The 22240-nt window shown below is 34.0% G+C and overlaps 1 protein-coding gene and 2 long non-coding RNA genes across 3 annotated transcripts in view; 2 read left to right on the forward strand and 1 right to left on the reverse strand.

Moving 5' to 3' along the window:
• LOC127146549 (uncharacterized) overlaps positions 1 to 22005 on the reverse strand; it is a 61283-nt gene extending 39278 nt beyond the window's left edge. The window contains exons 1-2 of the long non-coding RNA XR_007818020.1: positions 21901 to 22005; positions 21663 to 21803 (exon numbers count right to left, since the gene is read on the reverse strand). This is a non-coding gene — a long non-coding RNA (uncharacterized LOC127146549). The remainder of the gene's footprint in view (positions 1 to 21662; positions 21804 to 21900) is intronic.
• LOC127146538 (uncharacterized) lies at positions 8414 to 10065 on the forward strand. Its single transcript, XR_007818019.1, has 2 exons — positions 8414 to 8811; positions 9831 to 10065. It is a non-coding gene; the product is annotated as an uncharacterized LOC127146538 (long non-coding RNA).
• LOC103492048 (beta-glucosidase 24) lies at positions 11803 to 16168 on the forward strand. Its single transcript, XM_051080771.1, is given in 13 exon segments — positions 11803 to 11995; positions 12078 to 12147; positions 12251 to 12309; positions 12465 to 12540; positions 12900 to 12977; positions 13109 to 13196; positions 13736 to 14069; positions 14214 to 14329; positions 14540 to 14757; positions 14848 to 14879; positions 15222 to 15327; positions 15419 to 15521; positions 15733 to 16168. Coding segments are annotated over 13 exon segments (1605 nt in total). The 5' UTR covers positions 11803 to 11911; the 3' UTR covers positions 15974 to 16168.
• Positions 22006 to 22240: the final 235 nt, after the last annotated feature.

The following is a 22240-nucleotide window of genomic DNA, read 5'->3' on the forward strand; positions in this document are numbered from 1 at the left end:
AGTCCTTCTCGTCCCTCGCTGGTCTACTGCTCTATTACCTTAGCTAAAAAATGGCCTTACCAACAAACCTCACCTATGATACTCAAATCCTATAACACAATCCAATAAGATTGTAAAATCACATAACGAGTTTGAATTAAGCAAAAATGAATATCGTATTTCTGATGCTATCATCACCCACAACTTAATCATTTGATTGTCCCGAGCAAGGAAGAAGAAAACTGGTGTAAACAACTAAATGGTCTTTTTTTTTTTATGAATGAATTATATCCCTCAATATATGGAAAGATTTTATATGTGGAGGAAACTTTAATACAAAGTTAGTTATTCAGTAACTAATTGATCAATTTAACAAACTAAAACGATATAACAAGCAATATAATAACTCTAGTTAAGAACATCTAACTAAGCAGTTTGTGTTACATCATAATCCACCCCTAGCTTTAGGCTCAACCTCAAGTCGTGTCAGCAAGTTGAAATCCATCAGGCATGGTACTTCTTCATGTCTGCGACATTGAAAACAGGACTGGTGTTGATTTGTTCTAGTAGCTCTAACTTGTAGGCATTAGGTTCGTATTTAGCTAGGATTATACAAAGACGAATCTTCCTATCCTTTAGTTTGCCATAGGTTCCAGCTGGGAACCTTTTCTTCCTTAAATGAGCCATTAGTAGGTCATCAACTTGAAAATTGACTTGTCTTCTATTTTTAAACTTCTCTTCTTTGTAATATGTTATATTTTATAATTAGATGGTCTAGAACTTCTTTGTGGAGTTTCTAAATGCGCTCAACCATAACTTTTGCTTCATCTTGATGTTCTACTCCAGTAAAGAGATCAATTAAATAAAAAGTAAGCCTGGAGCAATAGTATAGACAATTTTGAAAGGAAAACTTTCGGTTGTTCTATGCTTTATGATATGGAAGGCAAATTCTCGAAGGATCGATTAGTAACCTTTGTTTGGCCATCTATTTAGGGAGGTGCAGTGGTGCTGAATTTTACGATAGTATCAAACTTCTTCTAAATAATTTTTCAAAAAGAGCTTAGGAATTTGATATCCTTATCAGATATAATTGTCTTAGAATCTCGTGAAGCAGTACCACCTACCTTAAAAAGGGGGTATCAACATAAACTTCAATTGTTTTCTTACAAGCTAGAAAGTGATTCATTTTATTGAATATGTCAATAACTACCATTACTGCATCACAGCCTCTATGTGTCTTGGGTAGGCCTACAATAAAATCTATTGATAGGTCTTCCCAAGTGTTCTTAGGAATTGGCAAAAGTAAATATAGACCTACATTTGTTAAGGTTCCTATAGTCCTTTGACAAATTGCATACCTTTTTACAAAATTATTGGCATCCCTTCTTGCTTGTGCTAAAAGAACCTTTGACTAATGATGTGGAAGGTCTTGTCTTGACCAAAATAACCAGTCAATCCTCCAGCGTAGCCTTCTTTGATCAAGGCTTCTCTTCGGGTTTTATGAGGGATATAAAGTTGGTCGCCTTTCAAAAGGAAACCTTCAATGATGTGGAAGTCCTCTTCACGAATATGATTAGAGTAGTTGCTCCATATTTTTTCAAAATCTTCAAAATTTTATTACAAATTTAGCAGATGGTTGAATGCTAGTATCTCGACCGAGAGGATGGTCAATAAGGTCCCTTTCCCGTCTTGATGTTTGATAGTGAAATCAAAACGTTGGATGTTGAATATCCGACAAACATGCATTCTGTTTATAATATTTTATGCTTGTAAGTACTTCAAGGAAAAATGATATGTGAGAAGGATGAACTCCTTGGACAAAAGTAGTGCTCCCATTAATGGATATCCAACAATATTATTTCAAAGCACTGACAATAATATATAACTCTTGTTCCTATGTGGTCCATAATCGTCAAGAATAGCTTAATTTCTCATTAAAGAATTCCACTACATGTCCTTGAGATAAAACTACTCAGATCTAGCTCTATAAGTATCTATGACTACTTCAAAAGGGTAATTGAATTCTAGTAGTTTTAGAATCGATTGACTGCTAAGCTTCATTTTAATCATTTCAAAGCTTCTCTGCTGACTCTTTCTCCATGAAAATCCTAACTTCTTTAGGCAATTAGTTATTGGGGTTGTGATAGAGCTGAAAATTTTTAGAAATTCCTCTAGAATGAATATACCAATCCATAAAGGCTTGGACTTCCTTTGTTGAATTGGGAATTGACCAATTTGCCATAGCTTCCAGCTTTGCTTCATCCATTCTTATTTGATTATTGCTAATGATGAAGCCTAGAAATGAAATTCTTCCTGTGCAGAAAGTGCACTTCTTTATATTGATATACAACTCATTCTTCTTCAGGGCTTCAAAGACTAGTTTTAGGTGTTGGAAATGATATTCTTCATTTCTGCTATACACCAAAACATCATTAAAATAGACAACAATAAACTTATTTAAAAAAGAGTGGAGCACTTGATGTACTAGACACATGAAAGTACTCGAAGCATTGGAAAGGCCAAAAGGGATCACAAGCCATTCAAATTATTATCCTTCATTTGTCTTAAAGGCACTCTTTCATTCATCCCCCCACTTTATTCGAATTTGATGGCAGCTACTTTTCAAGCCTACTTTTGAGTAGATGAGAGCTCCTCTAAATTGGTCTAGTAAGCAACTTATTTATCGGATAAGAAAACGATATTTTATGGTTATTTTGTTGATGACTCTGTTATCAACACACATCCTCCAATTGCCATCATTCTTTGGTGTTAATAAGGTTGGAACTGCACAAGGACTAATGTTCAATTGTATATGTCCTTTCTTGAAGAGTTCTTCTATATATTGATGCAAAATTGCATACTCCTTTGGGCTTACTCTATAGTGAGAAAGATTAGGAAGGGAAGAGCCTATAACTAAGTCAATATTGTGTTGTATGTCTCGTGGGGAAGGAAGTTTAGTTGGCTCTTCCTTGATGCTTGGAAATTGCTCCAATAATTTTTTGATTTTTGAAGGAACATGGTCAGAGCATTTGTTGGAGGGATGACCTGCAACAACAAGACCTAAAATATTAGTTCCCTTCTTTTTAACAAATGTTTTGCCACTTACGGTGATCAAAATGTTGTTATTGGTCAGCTTTAGTTGATGCCTTCTTCATTCTTCTTACTAAGTGACAATAGGATTATCTTTTTATTCATCTATTGGAACTCATAAGTGTTTTCCTTTCCTTTATGAATTTCTTATACATTATATTGTCATGGTTTCCGAATAGGATGTGGTAGACATCCATATCAAGGACATCATAAACAATCTGGTGCTCATAGCTTCCTTAAATGGACAAAGGAACTGAACGTAGTTCAGTTAGCTATGTATCCCCCCTCCCTTTTTTGTAATCAACCTTATCTTGTATGGATTGGGATGAGGTTGTACCTTAAGGTTAAGAGCAGAAACTAGCTTCTTGGACACAAATTTTTTGTTTCCGCCACTATTAATGATCATATTACAAACCTTGTTCAGTATAGTGCATCTAGTTTTGAAAAGGTTATGTCTTTGCTGGTGGGATTTGCCTCCTTTTGAAGCAATCGAAATCCTCTAAAGTACATAAGAAAGTCTTTCCCTTTCATCTAGTTCAAGGGCTTATTCTTTTTGATCAAAATCCTTTTCTTGTTAATTATTGGAATCTCCAACATCATCTAGAATTGCTACGGTTCTTTTAGAACATGAATTAGAAAGATGACCTGTTTGACCACAACAGAAGCACTTACTCACATTTGGTCGTTGGTAGAGATTCTCAGCTTGCTTTTGTTTTTTGTTTCATTTTTACTTTCTTCCCATTTGGATCAAGGGTCCTTTCCTTTTCTTGATCTTTAGTAGCTTCAAGATGAGAAGAGTTATTGTTAATGGTTGTGGACTTCCTGCTATGAAAGCCATCCTATGGGGCTCACCAATAGGTTTCTTTGGACTTATTTCAATAAGATCTTTAATAGATTCTGCATAGATAATAACATCATATAGAGTTAAAAAAAGGCTAAAGTTTAAACTTCTCCTTGATGTCAAACCTTAGTCCTCTAACAAACCTGGTAATCAAATGTTGTGCACTACATTAGGTTTGTTCTAGCTTCCAATCGGTGGAATTCCTCACTATATTTAGCCATGGATCAACTCCTTTGTGACAACCTTGGTATTGATTGTAAAGGGTTTGTTTATAATTCGAGGGAAGGAATATAGTCTTCATCAACTTCTTTATTTTTTCCCATGACATAGTAAGCCTCTTGTCATTTCTTCTTCTATTGACTTCAATTTGCTCCCCACCATGCTGAAGCTCTAGCTTTCAATTTTAAAGCTACTAAGTGCACTTTCTCCTTCTTAGGTGCATTCACAAACTTGAAAAAAATTCTCAGTATTTTTAAGCCAATCTAAAGGTCAATATTCATCTTATCGTTATCACTAGGCAAATTGATCTTCATTTTATACTCGACTGGTTATCTCATAATTTACCTGGTTGGTTCTCTTCTTCTATCATCATAAAGTGAACAAAATCTTCTTTCTTGATGTTCATCATCCATAGAACTTCAATCTTGTGGATATTGAAAGCAAATCTTGAAATCTTAGGGGACGTTCTTGATAAACTCGATTCAGTCTCCTATCTTTTTTAGCTTCAAATCTCCTTTCTTGATATATTAGTCCTGATTTTGATGTCCAGCTCCTCAAATGCCACATTATCCCCCATTGTTAAATAAATTCAGGTCATTCTTCACGCATTACTTGAGAGGGAGGCATTGCTTCAAGTCTTTGAAGAACTTATCGAAGGGTTGCTTCAATTTTCTCCACCAAAGCCTCCACGGGCAGCAAGAGACACGAGGTAATTCTTGGAAAAAGGACATGATTTAAATATGCCTCTTGGTTTTGAGCAGGATGCTTAGTCAATGTCATTTGGTTAGCACGCCGGACAACCATAAGTTCCGAGAGCTTATGGTGCTTTGGTACCAATTTGGTTTAAACAACCAAAAGTTTTTTTTTTTTTTTGTATGAATGAATTTTATCCTTCAATGTGAGCCATTTTTATTTATAGAGAAAACTTTAATACAAAGTTAGTTATTAAGTAACTAACTGATTAGTTTAACAAACTAAAACAGTGTAACAAGAAACATAACATCTTTAGTTAAGAACATCTAACTAAGCAGTTTGTGTTACTTACATAAAAAACACACAGTCACACATAGGTAGTTTGCTAGAATTCTTACATGATTTTCTCATGCCTTTATAGTCACAAGAAAGAAACACATAATTCATATTAGAATCAGAAACAAGCAATTAATTGATGTAACATATTAGAATTCTTACCTCAAATCTATTCATGTATAAACGAGTCTAAGACCCTTCTAAGTAAGCCGCCCAACAAAACATAGAATAGATTTAAAGAACCCTCAATTCATTTTTTCCCTACTTTGACAAAAATAAGATTAAAATGCAGCTCTCTAATGCAAAGTGGTAATAACAAGTACTTTTGCACACCTACTTCAAGTACAATTCCCTTTTCAATTTTTTTTTTTTTGCTTATCTCGGAATCTTGCCCTCATTACAATTTGAATAAGATTTTTGACAAGACCCATTTAAAGTCCAAGTCATGCTTGATTTAAGCTAAAACAAAGTTGGTTTATTTTTACACATATATATATTTTTTATTTTTTATGAAAGGTGGGGAAATCAGTTGGTTTAGTCTTAACACATGGATCCGATAATGTTACTCTAAGCATGCAAGACCTAGGATAGTTAAGCTAAAGACTTAATAGGGGTCTCCTACTTGTTCTCCTCCTCAACTACAACCTCCTTAGGATGAACTTTAACTAAGTTTTTCTTAACTTTTTTGGTTGGTCTCATCTTTCCAGGTGATGGTGGAGGACTTTTCTTTTCTTCATTTTTCTTGGATGCCACATTACCCACTAAACAACTTAGAAATGAAATAGGAGTAACTTTAAAGAAAATAAATCCTATAAGAGGGTTGAACTGTATCCTAGGCCTCTAGGGTTCATTAAGAGGGTTCACAGGCTTAGCAGCAGGTATAGGGGTCTTGTCAGAGCATAAGGTATTAGAAATGGCACAAACGTTTTGCACGTATGACATCAATGAGGAAGGAAGTTTTCTCTACTTGGTGTCAAGTCTACCTGTTGAATTGGCGAACTAGGTTACCTTTGTAGCCAAACTCCACAGGAAGAGGGTAGTCTCCAAATTTTGCTTCAGCTGCAAAATAGTGTTCCAAAGGCCTTTTGCTTCGTCCTTTAAGGGTTTTCTATATAATTATCATATCCTTGTCCTCCCTGAATATTTCCTTTGCTTCCTTCACAATTTTGATTTTGCAACCTAACACCTTGTTGGTTTCCAATATAGTTCACCTCAGCTACAAACTCATAAGATTGTCATCCTCGTGGAATGAATACTTGTTTCTTAAGAATAGTTCGTTTAGCAAGTTCAAATCCAAGCTCACTTACCTCTTTTGAAGATGTGGTGGACAGATGGACTAGATATCTCATTTCAAACTGTTGTTATTAGCAGCCATAATGGAAATTAAAGTTTTGGCCTCTGTTGGAGTCTTATTCACCAAGGCTCCTTTCGCAGCTGCATCGATAGTACTTTTATCATTGAAGACTAACTCCTTATAGAAGTACTGAATCAAAAGAGCCTTAGAAATCTGGTGATGAGGAAAACTGTTGTACATGCACTTAAATCGCTCATAGTATTCGTGTAGTGTCTCGATATTTGCTTGTGAGATGTCATGAATCTTCTTTCTGACCTGGGTGGCGCGAGAAGTATGGAAAAAAATTTCTCAAAAAAAGTTCTCTATTTAGGCCCAGGTGGTCACAGGTCCTACAAGGCGTATATATAGCCAATCCTTGGTAATCATCCTTCAAATATAAAGGAAAGACTCTGAGATTCAATTGGTCCTCAGTCACTCCATGTGGTCTTATGTTGTTTCACACTACATAGAACTCCTTGATGAAATTGAGTGGATCCTCATCTACAGAGCCATAGAAAATAGGCAGTATGTGAATTAACATAGTTTTAAGTTCAAAATTACAATCGTATTAGGATAGGTAATGCAGAGGGACTATTGGGTAAAGTTAGGTGCAACTAGACCCCTCAAGGTCTGTTGTGTGGCACAATGTCTGCCATGCTCTCAACTTCTTACTTTGGAAGTTCTTTCTCTAAAGTGCTTTTAGACAAATATCCTCTTGAAAAGCTCTTTACTCTTTTACCTCTCTTCTTCTTCGCCTTTCCTCCCTACCAAGATCTGCAAAACACAACACCGAATTTCGATCCTAGGAGCATGGATTCATACAAATCAAGAGAAGAATAAAAAAATAATTAAATGTAGAAAACTCTTTTCCAAGAGAAATCTAGGCGCTCCCAAGCAATGGCGTCAATTTATGATATATCGATTAATACTTCCTATACTACTAAATAGTGCAAGATGCAAGATCATGGTGATCTGCAGTAAAGCACAAAAATTAGTTTCTCAAAGTTAATTATTCAGTTAAAGTGATAGATAAGGGGTTTAGTGTGGTTTGAGATTCAATTGAATAAAGTCTAAGAAACATAAAGATATATATTAATATGGATTGATATTCAAGTGAATAAAATCAAATAAAACCTTCTTCAGGTCATATTGATGTGTATATATGTTGAAAAAGCTTACATATATATAAGGACAAATTTAGATGTACATATCCCAAACTTTGAATCTTATATCTTTTTTTAAAAAAAAATTACTTTGAATCTTATAGTCTCCAATTATATGTATATATATTCTCTACTAATTAATATATTTTCGACATGATAAAAAATTTAAGACCCTATCAGATACAAAATTATTTTTTTCGTCAAATATAATAGGAATTTTTAAAAAATATAACAAACCAACAAAATATTTACATTGTATAGAACAATTTTGAAAATGGAAAAAGTTCATAAACCTTCAATGGCAAGTACCAAAAACGCCCCAGTCAACATGCAATTACTCAGCTACACTTGCACGTGTAATTTTTCTTCTAAACGATCATGAATACCCCCAGCGTGTAGGAAATGATACATCGTCGTGTAGGTAGTATCAACACGATCGTGTAGTTCTTTTTAACGATGAAAAAATGCTTCAAATCTAAATGATCATGTTGACCATGCTAAACGATCATGTAATGCTCCAAAATTTCGAGGAATTTTTCTTAACATTATTATCTTATGTTATTAAAATTTTAATTTTGTTGGAAGTTATGTTGTTTGAGTTTGGCGAGAAAGAGAAAAGAAAAAGGAAAAGAAAAGCAAAAATATATTTATTAATAATAATATAATATAATTTTTAAATTATTATTATTGTTGTTGTTATTATTATTATTATTAATTTAAAAAGGAACCTAGTTTCACATGCCATTCACTATTCCCCTTTCTTCTTCTTCTTCATCGTGAACCTAGAGTCGTCGCCTTCCCTCTCTTCTCTTCTCTTCTATTAGCTCTGATGACCACCATCTCCATCGTTCTCCTCGTCGAGCGTTGTTCGTTGCGTCCCCACAAAATCCAACTGCCCACCATCATGTTTCTTTTGTTTGCGTTGAGGTTCTTCGTAGTCGTCCGCTGATCTTTCCGTCGTGAGTTTTTGGCCATATCTGAAGTCGAGTTTCAGTCAACATCTCTTTCGTCGTCGTCCAATCAAACCAAGTCGTGTTTTCTTTTCGTCAGTCGTTTGTCTCACCTAACCGTGTGCATCGAGTCGCCTTTCAAGCTAAGCTGTCAGTTAACACTTTCCTTTTTCTTGCTGCTGCTTCTACCTCATTGTGAGATTTGTGGTAAGGATGAGACTGTGGGTTTGTGGCTGTTTTCATTGGTATTTTAAGTGTAATTGTCAGATTAAATTGTTGGATTAAAATGTTGGGTTAATTGGTTGAATTACTGTTAAATCCTTGAAGGTGTTAGAGCTTGAGTTCTTGGATTATACGAAAAGTTTGGTTAGAATTTGACTTCTCCACTGCCTGGGTAAGTTTGTGGATGACGCATTGGAGTGTTTTGAATGTGGGTTTTGGTTTGTGATAGTGTTTGATTTTCTTATCGATATGTTTAGGTTTTAGTTTATTGGACTTTAATCTGATAAAAGATCTTAGCTAAGCGTAAGGTAAGAGATTTCTACTACTGGACTCATATTGAAGTTGGAATGTATTGACTGATACGAAAGTTGGAATATATTGATTGAGCTTGTTCGACTATTATGTGTAGTTAGAAAGTAGTGATGATTTACACTATTAATTGAATTTAGATGGTTTCACTATTATGTGTAGCCTAGATATATTAATGGACTGTACTGTTGACTGAAATTAGATGGTCTGACTATTATATGTAGCTTAGATATATTGATCGACTGTACTATTGACTAAACTTGGATGGTTTGACTGGTTATGCATAGAGATTGAATTGTTAGTTTTAAATGTGTTTTGATGTGACTGTCATGGAACTGTTTAGAATGGATTGAGGGGTAGTGTACCTTGTAGGCATGGTGTTCTACAGGATCACCACTTTTTGTGCATCTTTTGGGATCAGTAGACTAATATGTGTATCCTTCGGGATCACTAGAATGATATGTGTATCCTACGAGATCACTAGACTAATATGTGCATCCTTGGGAATCACTAGACTGATGTGTGGATCTTAGGAGATCACTAGACTAATGTGTGCATCTTATGAGATCACTAGACTAATATGTTGCAGGGTATCCCCTAATAGGAAGCTAACCATTCTCACCCCTAACGAGACTAGTAGTGGGCCTCTTACTGGGTATATTTTATACTCACTCTTTTATGTTTAACTTTTTCAGGTAAAGGTAATGCGAGAGGTAGACCTGCTGTGAAGGGCAAGAGGGACTCGTGATCGCCATGTGGAAGCGTTTTTCTTTTAAATGCTTTCTCTTAATGTTTTTACTATTTTTAGTTTTAAGGATCGAAAATGAGTCATATTTAGGACATCTATTTGTTTTTGTTTTCGATGAATTTATAAACAATGCCGTGGACTTTTAAATTTCTTTGAAATAGGCTCGAAGGTAGCTTTTTTTATTTTTTAATGTTTACTTGATTTTAGATAGGTTTTTATTAATTTTTATGTTTAGATGAAGTGTCTTAGTATTAAAGGAATGAACTCTGCTTAGTTTGAAAAGTTGAGTCATTACAGATCGTGTTGACTATGGTAAGTGATCGTTTACATCATATCAAAGTTATATTTAAATGATCTTGATATTTTGGAAGAGGAGCTAGCTTGAAGAAAGAAAGAGAAGATAAAGAAAGAAAGAAAAAAATGATGAACAAAAATAGAAGAAAAAAATCTGGAAGAGAAAATGAATAAATCGCAAAAAAGAAGAAAAAAAAAGTGACGAATTGTCTGCAATATCAAGAGAAAATCTAGAATTTATGAAATCATTTTACCAGCTTCATGGACTTTTTGTTTTTGTTATACGAACCACAAATATTTGAGTGTTTTATTACATTAACGGATATTAACCAATATAGTAATTAATTTTAAATTTTTTAATATGATTATAATTCCACAGCATTTCACAAAATTAAAAAAATAAAAAAATTATTAATAAGAGATACTACAACGCTAATTATGTGACAAAATTTAAATATCTTATATTCTTAAATTGTCATAATTGAGGTCAATTTTCCTTATTATTCGTTGTAATCTAGATAAAGATTATTCTAGATAAGGAGTAAGCAAAGAATATCAATAGTATATACAAGTGAATAATATTTCTCTCATATTCTATATTGAATAGAAACATTAAGATAGTGACTTTTGATTGAAATATATATATGTTTACTTCTTTTTTCTTTTTGGAAAAAAAAATTTATATTTAACATAGTGTTATATTTGGTGGGTTTTATATTTCAAATTACTCACTTACTAAAACACACAACCCAATATCCATTCAACTCTTTTAGTTTTTGAATTTTATAAATAGGTATGCTAACTTGTTCTTCAATTTTTTGAGTTGTACATTTTTTATTGTGGGTGGCATAATCTGAGACTTAATTTTTTTAAGAATAGATGTATTTAATGTATAAGGTAGTTTAAACGTATACATTAGAAAAACTTATTTCTTATAAATAAAATGGTGTTATTGTTTTCCTATTCGAGCTATCTCCAACTTGCTGTAACTTCTTTTTTATATAAATAAAATGGTGTTATGGTTGTGTCAAAAGTCAATCATAACATAAAAGTATCTTTTTGAAAAAACATATACATAAGAAAAAACATATACATAAAAGCAACTAACGTTCAAAATGTATCTTTCTTGTTCTCTCATTTATAAAAATAAACCACTAAAAATCATAGTTAAAATCTAACCATTAAACTTATTCTTAAAAATTTAAACATTAAAAAAACATACATTTTACGGATGCATTTATTCCTAAGTATTTGAGGACCAACATGATTCATCGAAAGCCCAAAAACTAAATTGTCTTTCTCCCCTTGCTTCCATCTCTAAACTTACATATTTCAATATTGAAAAATGCATGACATATACATGCATATATATTACATATTTTAATATTTCAAAACATATGATGTGTAACATCATGTGATACATGATGTGTTTTGGAATATTAAAATATGTAACATATATATAAAACAAGAAAAGAAAGAAATTTAAAGTGTGGGAATCTTTGAGATGCAACTTAGGTGGAGATACTCTTTTTTGTTTTTATACTACTTTCAATGGCTGCAGATTCCTCATCCCTTAGCTTGTGCATCTTGAGCTCACTATATAAAGGCAATTAGAAAATTGAAGTATCTCAGGATCAAACTAAAGCCAAGAAGGATATAATAATAAGGGCTTCCTTAATTTCTTGGTTCTAAGTTCATTGCCTTATTTTTACTTATTCTCACATACTACTTCCAATGGATCCTACTATCATGTCCCATATAAAGAGAAGCAACTTCCCTAAAAACTTTGTTGTTGGTTGTGCATCATCTGCTTATCAAGTATCGTAAAAAACACACTGCCCTTCTTTTCATTTTCTTTGATTCTCTAAATTAATAATATTAATGTATGTATATGTATCAGTATGAAGGTGCTGCTTTTAAGTATGGGAGAGGACCAAGTATATGGGATACGTATACTCATCAACACCCAGGTTCTTTCTTCTCTCTCTTTCAATACGAAAAATAATTATATTAATACTTATTTCTTTTTCGAAATGAAGAAGTATAGACATGTTTGTTTTTGTGAAACTACAGAGAGAATTGATGATGGTAGTAATGCAGATGTAGCAGTTGATCAATATCATCGGTATCGGGTTTGTGAGACTTATCTACTTGCACATAAAATTTAAAAAGAAAATGGTTATCAATTTTTAGATGACCATAGTTTATTTTTTACCTTAGCTACTTTGATATTCCATAGGTAATGTTCATGATTATATCGATTAATTATTCATCATGTATAATACAGGAAGATGTTGCCATTATGAAGGGTATAGGTTTTGATGCCTACAGGTTCTCAATTTCCTGGCCCAGAGTCTTGCCAAGTAAGGATTTGAATTATCACTTGTTATATGTCAAATTAAACAAAATTCATATGATGGTTAATTAAAGCATGGTGCCAAGAATGTTTCAACTTAGTTGAGATATGCCAATTGATCTATCGACCCTAATAGAAAAAATAAACTTAAAAGTTCCATATCTTTTTTATTAGTTTTCCCTCTAAGTTAATTAGGATTTTTTTGCTTCCATGTACTATTTTGTACTTACGTGTGTGTTTGTTTGTATAAATATAGATATATAATTTAAATGATGATTAACTTGATGAATAAATATAGATATATTATTTAAATTGATGATGCTTATACATTGATTTACGTTTTTTTAACATTTTGAAAATAAATAGCGGGAAAACTAAGTGGTGGTGTGAATCAAGAAGGAATTGACTACTACAATAGATTCATTGATGAGCTCATATCAAAAGGTCGGTGTATTATATATCTTAATACTTCATTGACTCATTCAAACACTTTGATTTAATTAATTGCTAAACAAATTATTTGGCTTAGTTACTCAAAATTTGAATCAACAATATTGGGAATTGTAATTTTGTAGGCATCAAACCATATGTGACACTTTTCCACTGGGATGTTCCTCAGGCTTTAGAATATACATATCAAGGCTTCTTGGGTCAACAAATTATGTGAGTAGCCTTTTCTTTCTTTCTTTTAAATGGTCATATTCCTTCACAATGACAATACCAAACAAAACATTATAGTATTAATTACTATTTTTCTATAACAAAATACTTCCCCTAGTATTATTAAAAGAAAATATCATTTTTATATTTGTCGAGTGTTATTAAAAGAAAAATATACAAAATATATAGCAAAATTATTGATATAACAAAATTTTAGATTATATCCATGTCAATATCATCGAAGCTGCAAGACATAGATAGAAGTCGTCTATCAATGTTTGTCATTAATAGAATATAAAATTTTAATATACTTTTGTAAATATTTTCTGACATTTTACTATTTTACAATATTATAATTTCTCTTATACGTTCGAGATAATTGAACTTTTAAACGTTTTCGGGTGAAGCTTTTAGTAGAGATACATATGAATATTGGCATAATAATGATAATAAATAACTGTTCTTCACAATAGAATAAATAGATAATAAAAACATATACTTCATGGAAAATAAATAATTAATTTGAATATTGATTATTTCAGAGATGATTTTCGAGATTTTGCTGAACTTTGCTTCAAAGAGTTTGGAGATAGAGTGAAACATTGGATCACTTTTAACGAGCAATATATCTTTGCCGCATATGGGTATGCAACTGGACTATTTGCACCAGGCAGAGGATCTTCGCAACAGGCTGATTGTGTTGATGGAGATACTGGAACTAAGAAACCAAACCATATTGGTCTTTTACCACGTAGAGGCTGTTTTTTGAAATCGTTACGTTATCTCGGTGGAGATCCTGGAACTGAACCATATATTGTTGGTCATCACCAAATTCTCGCACATGCTAAGGCGGTTAAACTTTACAAGTCTAAATATGTACTACTCTCCCTCATATTACCTAAATTTTGATTTTAATTAATTCTATTAGTTAAAAGCTATAAATTTCATATTGTTCAAGTTAAAAGTAAACTAAAAATTTTCACACATTTTTCGACCATTTACTCATTTTGGATTTTGTAGAAACATCAAAATGGTCAAATTGGGGTGACATTGAATACAGATTGGTATGTCCCATATTCAAATAGTGAGGAAGACAGAAAGGCTACATCTCGAGCTCTTGATTTTTCTCTTGGTTGGTAAGTAAAACAATTAATCTATGTTGCTTGAACATAAATAGTTTTAAATGTTAAAACTTTTTAAAATATTTATAAATTTAGTACTTCATTTTATAGTGATCTATCGTAAATAGAAAATAAAAATTTGGTATATTTTATAATAAAGTTGGAAATCTTAAAATTTTAGAATTACCTTATCATGTTGAAACTATTTAAATGTTATATTTGTAGGTTTTTGCATCCTTTGGTGTATGGAGATTATCCAGCCAGCATGAGAGATCTTGTGAAGAAGAGATTGCCTAAATTCAAAGATGATGAAATTGTTTTGGTGAAAGGGTCATATGATTTTCTTGGAATAAATTACTATACAGCTAATTATGCAAAAAATAATCCCAATGTTGATCCTAACAAACCAAGCCAAGTCACTGATGCACATGCTGATGTTTCAAGTAATGCATTCATTAATTACGTCAAAATGATCATCTAATGTTATATATCTTTCATTTTTACTTTTTTTTTTTTGTGTTTCTGAATCGTAGCTGATCGAGATGGAGTTTCAATTGGTCCAAAGGTAATCAAATGTGTGAATTATATTACTTTTGTTTGGTTTAGGTTTTTGAAATTTAAATGAATTGTATGTCAAAGTTATTTTGAAAAAATATCAATTTAAACCTCAACATGATAGTCATATTAAATTAACTCTTAAACTTTCATAAGTGTATTAATCTAAACCTTTCGATTATATAAGTGTGTTAGAAGAACAAGAAATTTCAAAAGAGAAGTATAATATTTGTATTTTATTTAGATGCATGTATGAATGTTAAAGGTTTAAATTGATATATTTATAGTTTAGAGTTTAAATTAATATTTGTCCTCTATTTTTCTTATATGAAATAATTAATTAATTTTGTAGGTGAGGAAAGATTCTTGGCTTGCAGTTTATCCTCAAGGATTGAAAGATCTTATGATACATATAAAGAAATATTACAGAGACCCACCCATCTACATAACAGAAAATGGTATTTAAACTATTCTACTATAAATGTATATAAACATGCTTGATGTTTATAATTATCTTATTTGATTAATTAATTGATATTTTAAATACAGGATATCTTGACTATGATTGTCCCAACGTTGAAAAATTAATCAAGGATGAGGGCCGAGTTAAATATCATCAACAGCATCTCATTAAACTCCACGAATCAATCAAGTGAGTAACTAAATAAATAAAAAAACTTGTAAATGGTAAAATTGTTGAAAATATTTAAAAATATATATATATAAAATCACAATCTATCTACAAAAGCCCACAATAGACTATTATTTGTGTATAGATATTGGGTTTATCGGATAGAGTAATATTTTGGTATATTTAAAAATATCTATTAGTTAATGATATATACTGTGAAATATATTTGTAGGGCTGAAGTAAATATAAAAGGATATTTTGCATGGACATTATTGGACGATTTTGAATGGTCAAGAGGATATACCATGCGATTTGGTATAACCTACATCGATTTCAAACACAAAACTTTGGAACGAATCCCAAAACATTCAGCAAGGTGGTTCAACCATTTCCTACATACTTGAAGATGGTTCACAACCAACCCCTCAAAGATATTTGCTAAGGCAATTATAATAAAGCTCCCTCAAAGCTAGTTGCTAAGGCATTATATATAATAATTAGGCATTGTAATAAAGCTTCTTAAAGCTATTTGCTAATAAGGCATTATAATAAAAGACCCTCAAAGCTATTTTCTAAGGCATTATAGTGTAATGTTGCTTTGTATTTGATATTGCACACTTGTTATTTTAATGTTTTGGGTCAATATACAACTTTAATTTACCATTTCACCTTTTAATTGTTATTATTATTAGTGTTAGTGAAATAAATGACATTTAAGCTAATAAAGAATAGAATATACAACATAAAGATAAAATAATAGTATATATAACACAAGGATGGGTAAAAACTAAAAACTTCACGTCTAACACACAAATTGATAATTTTTTTCGGTTGTTATGACTAATAGTTGTTATCATTTGTTATGACTAATTAATAGTTGGTATCAATGAATGTCTAAGTGTGTCTTCTAAATTCAAAATCAACTACAAAATATCTAAGAAGTGTTATACTAAAAAGTGTTTCAGTAACACTTTAACTCTTAAAACAATTAGTTAAAATTATCTAAATATGACTTAAAACTCAAGCCTACAAAATAAATACAGGATAACCACAACATATTACAATTCAAGCATACAATAATAAGTACGAAATATACGCGTGCATTATTTACTACCATAGTTGCATGATAGCCATACCATACAACTCAAGCATACAATAAATATGAAGTATATATATGATTGGCTAAAAGATATCTACACACAATATCGATGCAAGCTTGAACAATTGAGTTTTTTAAGTTCAAAATCTGTAAGTGCCACTTAAAAACAAACTTAAAAAGTATCAAATATGTGTGTCAAAGTGCCACTTTAACTCTTAAAACAACTCATAAATGTCTAAGCTAGTGTGACTTTCAAATTCAAAACCAACCTAGAAAGTAACGAATGTAATTGCCACTTTAGCTATCAAAACAACTTAAAAGGCTTAACTGTGACTTAGAACCTCGATACCAACCTAAAACGTTTTCTAAAAGTGTGAAAGTATCAATATAACTCTAAAACAAGTTAAAATGTGTCTGAGTAACACTCTAAATCCCAAAAAAAAAAGGTTAAAACTATCTAAATGTGACCTTCTAACTAAAAACCAACTAAATCACATAAAAATTGTCTTAACCCTCAAAACAACTTTTAAAATGTCTAAGTATGCCTTCCAAACACAAAACCAAACACAAAATCTCTATAAACTGTCTAAGTCACACTTTCATGTTAAAAACAAGTCAAAAAGTGCCTTGAATGTGGCTTTCAAACTAAAAACGAATGAAAAATCACCTAAAAGGTGTCTCAACTCTCAAAACAACTTAAGAATGTTTAAGTGTATCTTTCAAACTCTAAACCAACTACAAAATCTCTTAAAAGTGTCTAAGTGACACTTTCACTCTCAAAAGAAGTTAAAACTACTTAAGTATGACTTCAATAGTCAACAAACATACTAACGTTTTCTTGTTAAGTTCTGAGGTTGCTGAGTTAGACAGTTTAGTTTGTTGGTGAGTGTTGTCAAAGTGTGTCAGTGCTTACTAGCCCTAACACCCTCTTTTGGGGCGAGGGAGCTTTGAGAGGGGTGTGACATTAAGGCTCGGTATCGTGATGCTCCATGGCGCTGGCCACAACCCTAAAAGGTAGAGAGCTCAGTATTGTGCAATTAGTATGACCACATAGTTGCAGAATAGCCACACCATACTAAATATTGTGCTTACAATGTCGATGGAACGGTTCTCATTCCCAATGCCTTTATGCATCGGGAGATATTTTTAATTTCTTTCCAATTACTTTGTTCGATTTTTTTTAATCGAGAGACACTTTTTTTAGTTTCGATTCAATTTAAATTCAATAAAGTTCTCAAACACAACAAACAAAAAATTAATAGAATCATTAAAACACCAACTTGTGATTTATATAATTAGAAAATAAATCCAACTCTTCGAACAATTACATAAAAAGGTAAAAAATACATAATTTTTCATCTTCCCGAATGCCTTCTTCGAACAAGTCCACAGCTACAATGACATAAAAGTAATTTTATGTATCACCGATAACAAATTAAACAACTTAAAACTTCAAAAATACGCACCGCAAGTTCAAGGTCCTCTGTGTGCCCTAGTCATTTCCTTAATCATCTTCTTCATTTCTTCCATATGTCGGGCATGCATCTCTGACGTTCTTCATTGTTATTCAATCAATCATTTAGCTTCTGTAAGCTCATTTTTTTGTTTTTCAATCTTGGATTCTGACCACTCAAGGCTAGATCTTAGTTCGCTAACCTTTCTAGAGTGCATTTGTTACGAATATGAAGTCAAAAACTGCTACCACTCTTCTGGGACTTGGGCTTAGAGCCCCAACCAAAACCTTTTGAGTAGCCCGATCGTCTACCCAAAGCAGTTTCGCATATCTCATCCCCGGAGAGTGGTCAAAAACTTTCTAGGGTGGGTGCAGACTTGAGTTCCAGCATTTGATTCTGCACATAAAGTGTTAAGTTATAAACTCACAAATTAAAGTAGAAAATAAAAGATTATAAACTATAAACTTACATGGGCATCCACGGCTGCTTGTGAAATGAATTAACCATCCTATTGGCTTGTGCTTCTTTAAACAGCTCCATACATCCTATTGACTGGCCTCGTTCTTTAATTATTTCATGTTGTCATTGTCGGAACGACTAATTGGACTCACTACTATGGTTGTAAGGTTGTTTCGCTCTAGCAGCCTTGTTGGTCCTTGATTACTCCTGCATGCAAGCAATAAAAATAATACATGCAAACAACAAAAATGAAGTAACATGAATGAACATTAGAAAGTGTAAATCACCTGAAATTGTCGACTCAAGTAGTAATTGCAAAGGAAGTGCCAATCTTTCAAACAATTCACAAATCTGTACGATGGGTTGACACTGCTTGTTTAGGATCATTGTACTCTTTGAAAGTGGTGAGCATTTGATGCTCAACAAATTGATTAAGTGCTTGATATGTGAAATCAAGCATGAACCATTGCTACCAAGGGAAGAACATTCGGTTTAGGTTTCTGTATATGTAGGTTTAACATACATGTAAAGTAATTAATAAACTTACCTGTAGACCGCCCTTGACAACCTCGATGTACTCTAGACGAACATCAACCCACTTAATACAGTAAACAGGAAATGTATCTCGCGTTAATACACTGATGGTGTTGCTGAACCCAGCGAGATTGGCTTCTTTCGCTCCTAGGGCAATGGACATTGGAGATCTTCCCATTCTTCTAGACGTATCTCTGTAACCTCATATTTAGAGAGTGCTGACATCTCCTAGGAGTAGAAGTGGGTTAAGAGTCATTTAAGAAAATAGAACACTATAAAAACAGAACTGGCTTTTCTAGTTGAATTAATATTGAATCTATAAATGTCGATTAGTTGCTTATGAAAATTCAATTGGCTTTTCCAATTGAATTAAGTGTAATCAATGTATAAATGTCCGCCCTGCCCTGAACTGCCACTCCACGTGACTAAATAGGAACGTGCGCCTAGACATCCTTTGCATATCTCTATGCGAGATGACGTGTCCATCGCTTAGTGAGTGAAACAACTCCTTTCACTTGCCTCTTCGAAAAGTTCTTTAGTTGAACCTTGGAGACCTTCACAACACTTTGCAGCGGAAAAAAACTCTTAAACTTAGCTCAGTCGCCTAGAACTTAATCTTTAGTTCTAAATAACTTTTAACATCTAGGCAATAAGCACAAAAGATAATGCAGCGAAATAAATAAACTTCTTCTCTTTATTAACTTAACACTTTACATAAAGTTCATAATTTACAAGCACATTCCTCTTTTACAAGTATGAAAATAAAACCAAGTTCTGCACGTCTTTCTTTTTCCACCATGGTGCTTCTCTTTGTGCCAAGATGTTTGGGAGTAAAAGACTCCTCTTCTTTCTTTGTCGTTTCAGTTGCTTTTTTGAGGCAGGGTACCTAGAAGTGTAAAGTTCTTCTTCCTTTCTTCACGTCGATCGCCTAGAACCCTAACGTAGAAGACAACCTTCAGGATTTCTTTCCTTACCTCAATTCTTCAACTCTTTTGCTCTTTGGGCTTTGCCTCACCAACCTAAGTGTGCACTCACCTTCCCACTGAACTGAGTTTTGGGTGTTAAGGAGTGATGCGCTTACTAACCAGCACCTTAAATGCGAGGTAGGATGACACGACTCTCACGCCACATAAGTTTACATAACAACCCCATCCTCGCTCCTTTACTTAGCTTTTACGCCTGACATCCAACTTTTACTTGGCTTCCACGCCTGACAACTTGGGGAGGAAAAACTTAAAATGTAAATCAAACTAGCGATAAGTTTACGAAATACCTTTTGGGGAATACACAACTTCAGATATAACAACAACAAGGTCAGTTCACAAAACATAAGGTTCCCATCGCATCAAACCACAATCAATCAAACCACAATCGCAACAAGCATGATAAGTTCCACGCACTTAAGTCATCATGCAAGCCAAGATCATCATTGGGAACTAGGATTCTCCCCTCGCCTAGACTTAGGATTCACATTCAACCAGTGTCACATGAGTTACCTAGGATTTCAACAAACGTCTCGTCACAATCTTTTCTCAGACCTGGGATTCACATTCAATCAGCGTCTCATACAATATTCCTTGCCTAGATCTAGGATTTACATTCAACCAACATCCAGCGTCAATAACACATCACAGCTCACCCCAACCTAAGATTCTCCCCTTGCTTGGACCTGTGATTCACATTCTGTAACGACCCAACTCCTTATACTGAATCGAAGTCATTACTAAATATAGAACAAGTGGTTTAAGTCATAAAATTTATTAAAATCGCGTAACGTTTAAGAAATTTTATTTATGAAAATTTAAACAAGGTAGTTATGCAAAAAGGTGTAATGCGTTCTAAAGTCCTACTCGGGCCCTATCTACATAAAAAGATGATAAGTAATGAAAAGTACTCAAACTCAAATACGAAAGTCTAAAATAAGGATAAGCGGAAGCAGTAGCCCCTATGGCCCTCCACGGTCACTTCGGGTCGCTCGCCAGCTTGCCCTTGCCCTTGCCTCGTCCTCTACCTGAAAACATGAAATGAAGAGAGTGAGTATAAAATACTCAGTAAGGGACCCACTACTAGTCCCACTAGGTGCCTGTTAACTTCCTGTCAGTGTCCTGTAACTGGTACCCAATCTCTGGCACGTTCCCGAACACGTGCAACATGCGCTCCCGTAGGAACGTAACTCTGGTCTTCGGTGCCCCGGGGGACACCTAGGACAGTCGGGATGCGAGGACCCCGTCGAGTCACTCGAGTCATATCTATATCCATGCTAGACTGGTGTCCCGTCGGACCACACAGTCCTCAATAGGTGGTGATCCCGAAGGACACCCATGCAGGTACGACTCTAACAGATTAAGCTAACAGGTACCCTAATTGCAGTATACATACACATGGCATCAGCATATAACATATCACGTAAATCTTCTCTACACTCTCCGTCTCGACATTCGTCGTATAGCCATAACAGCTCTCGCCACACATAACAGGCTATAGCATAACCATATCGTCATTTACATCATACTAACATTGATTTCAGGCATCGTACCGTCTAATCCTCAACATGCAAAATTGGAGTATACATAGTCTCATAATTCTAAGCATGGAGCTAGTAGTAGAATCTCTTACCTGGAGATTTACTTGTCGAGTCCTAACCGCGAGGCAGTACGCTTTCCAAGCGACGAGGTCCTAACCTAGAAGGAGGTTGCAGTGCTCGAGCCCCTACTGAAGAAATCCCGCGCTGCCGCAATTACTTGGTCCAAGACGTCCCTTAAGGAAAATAACTTAATTTAGTCCCAAATTAATTTAATTAACGTCCGAAGCATGGAGTCTTACTGGGAAATGCCACAATAATTAATTAAATTACCAAAATTTAGGTGGATGGAGCCAAATTAGTCTTGGCGGCTCGGCTGGAAGAGGACAGGGACCGGCTCGGCTTGGCGCAGGCGCGGCTCGGCTCGGTACAGGGATTTACGCGTGCGGCTCGGCTTGCAACAGGAGGGAGACGCGGCTCGGCTACGCAGAAGCGCGCGGCGCGGCTTCACGCGAGGACGCGGCTCACAAGCGGATTCGGCTCCGGGTTCGGGCGCGCGGATGTGGAGCGGCTCCGGGTTCGGGTTCGACGGCTGGAGGCACGCTCGGCGTTGGCTGCTGGGCTTCAGTCGGCGCGACGGCGCGACGGCTGGCTGATGGACGTTCCGGCTGCG

Source organism: Cucumis melo, chromosome 2, assembly GCF_025177605.1.
Source record: "Cucumis melo cultivar AY chromosome 2, USDA_Cmelo_AY_1.0, whole genome shotgun sequence".
Lineage (NCBI taxonomy): Eukaryota > Viridiplantae > Streptophyta > Magnoliopsida > Cucurbitales > Cucurbitaceae > Cucumis > Cucumis melo.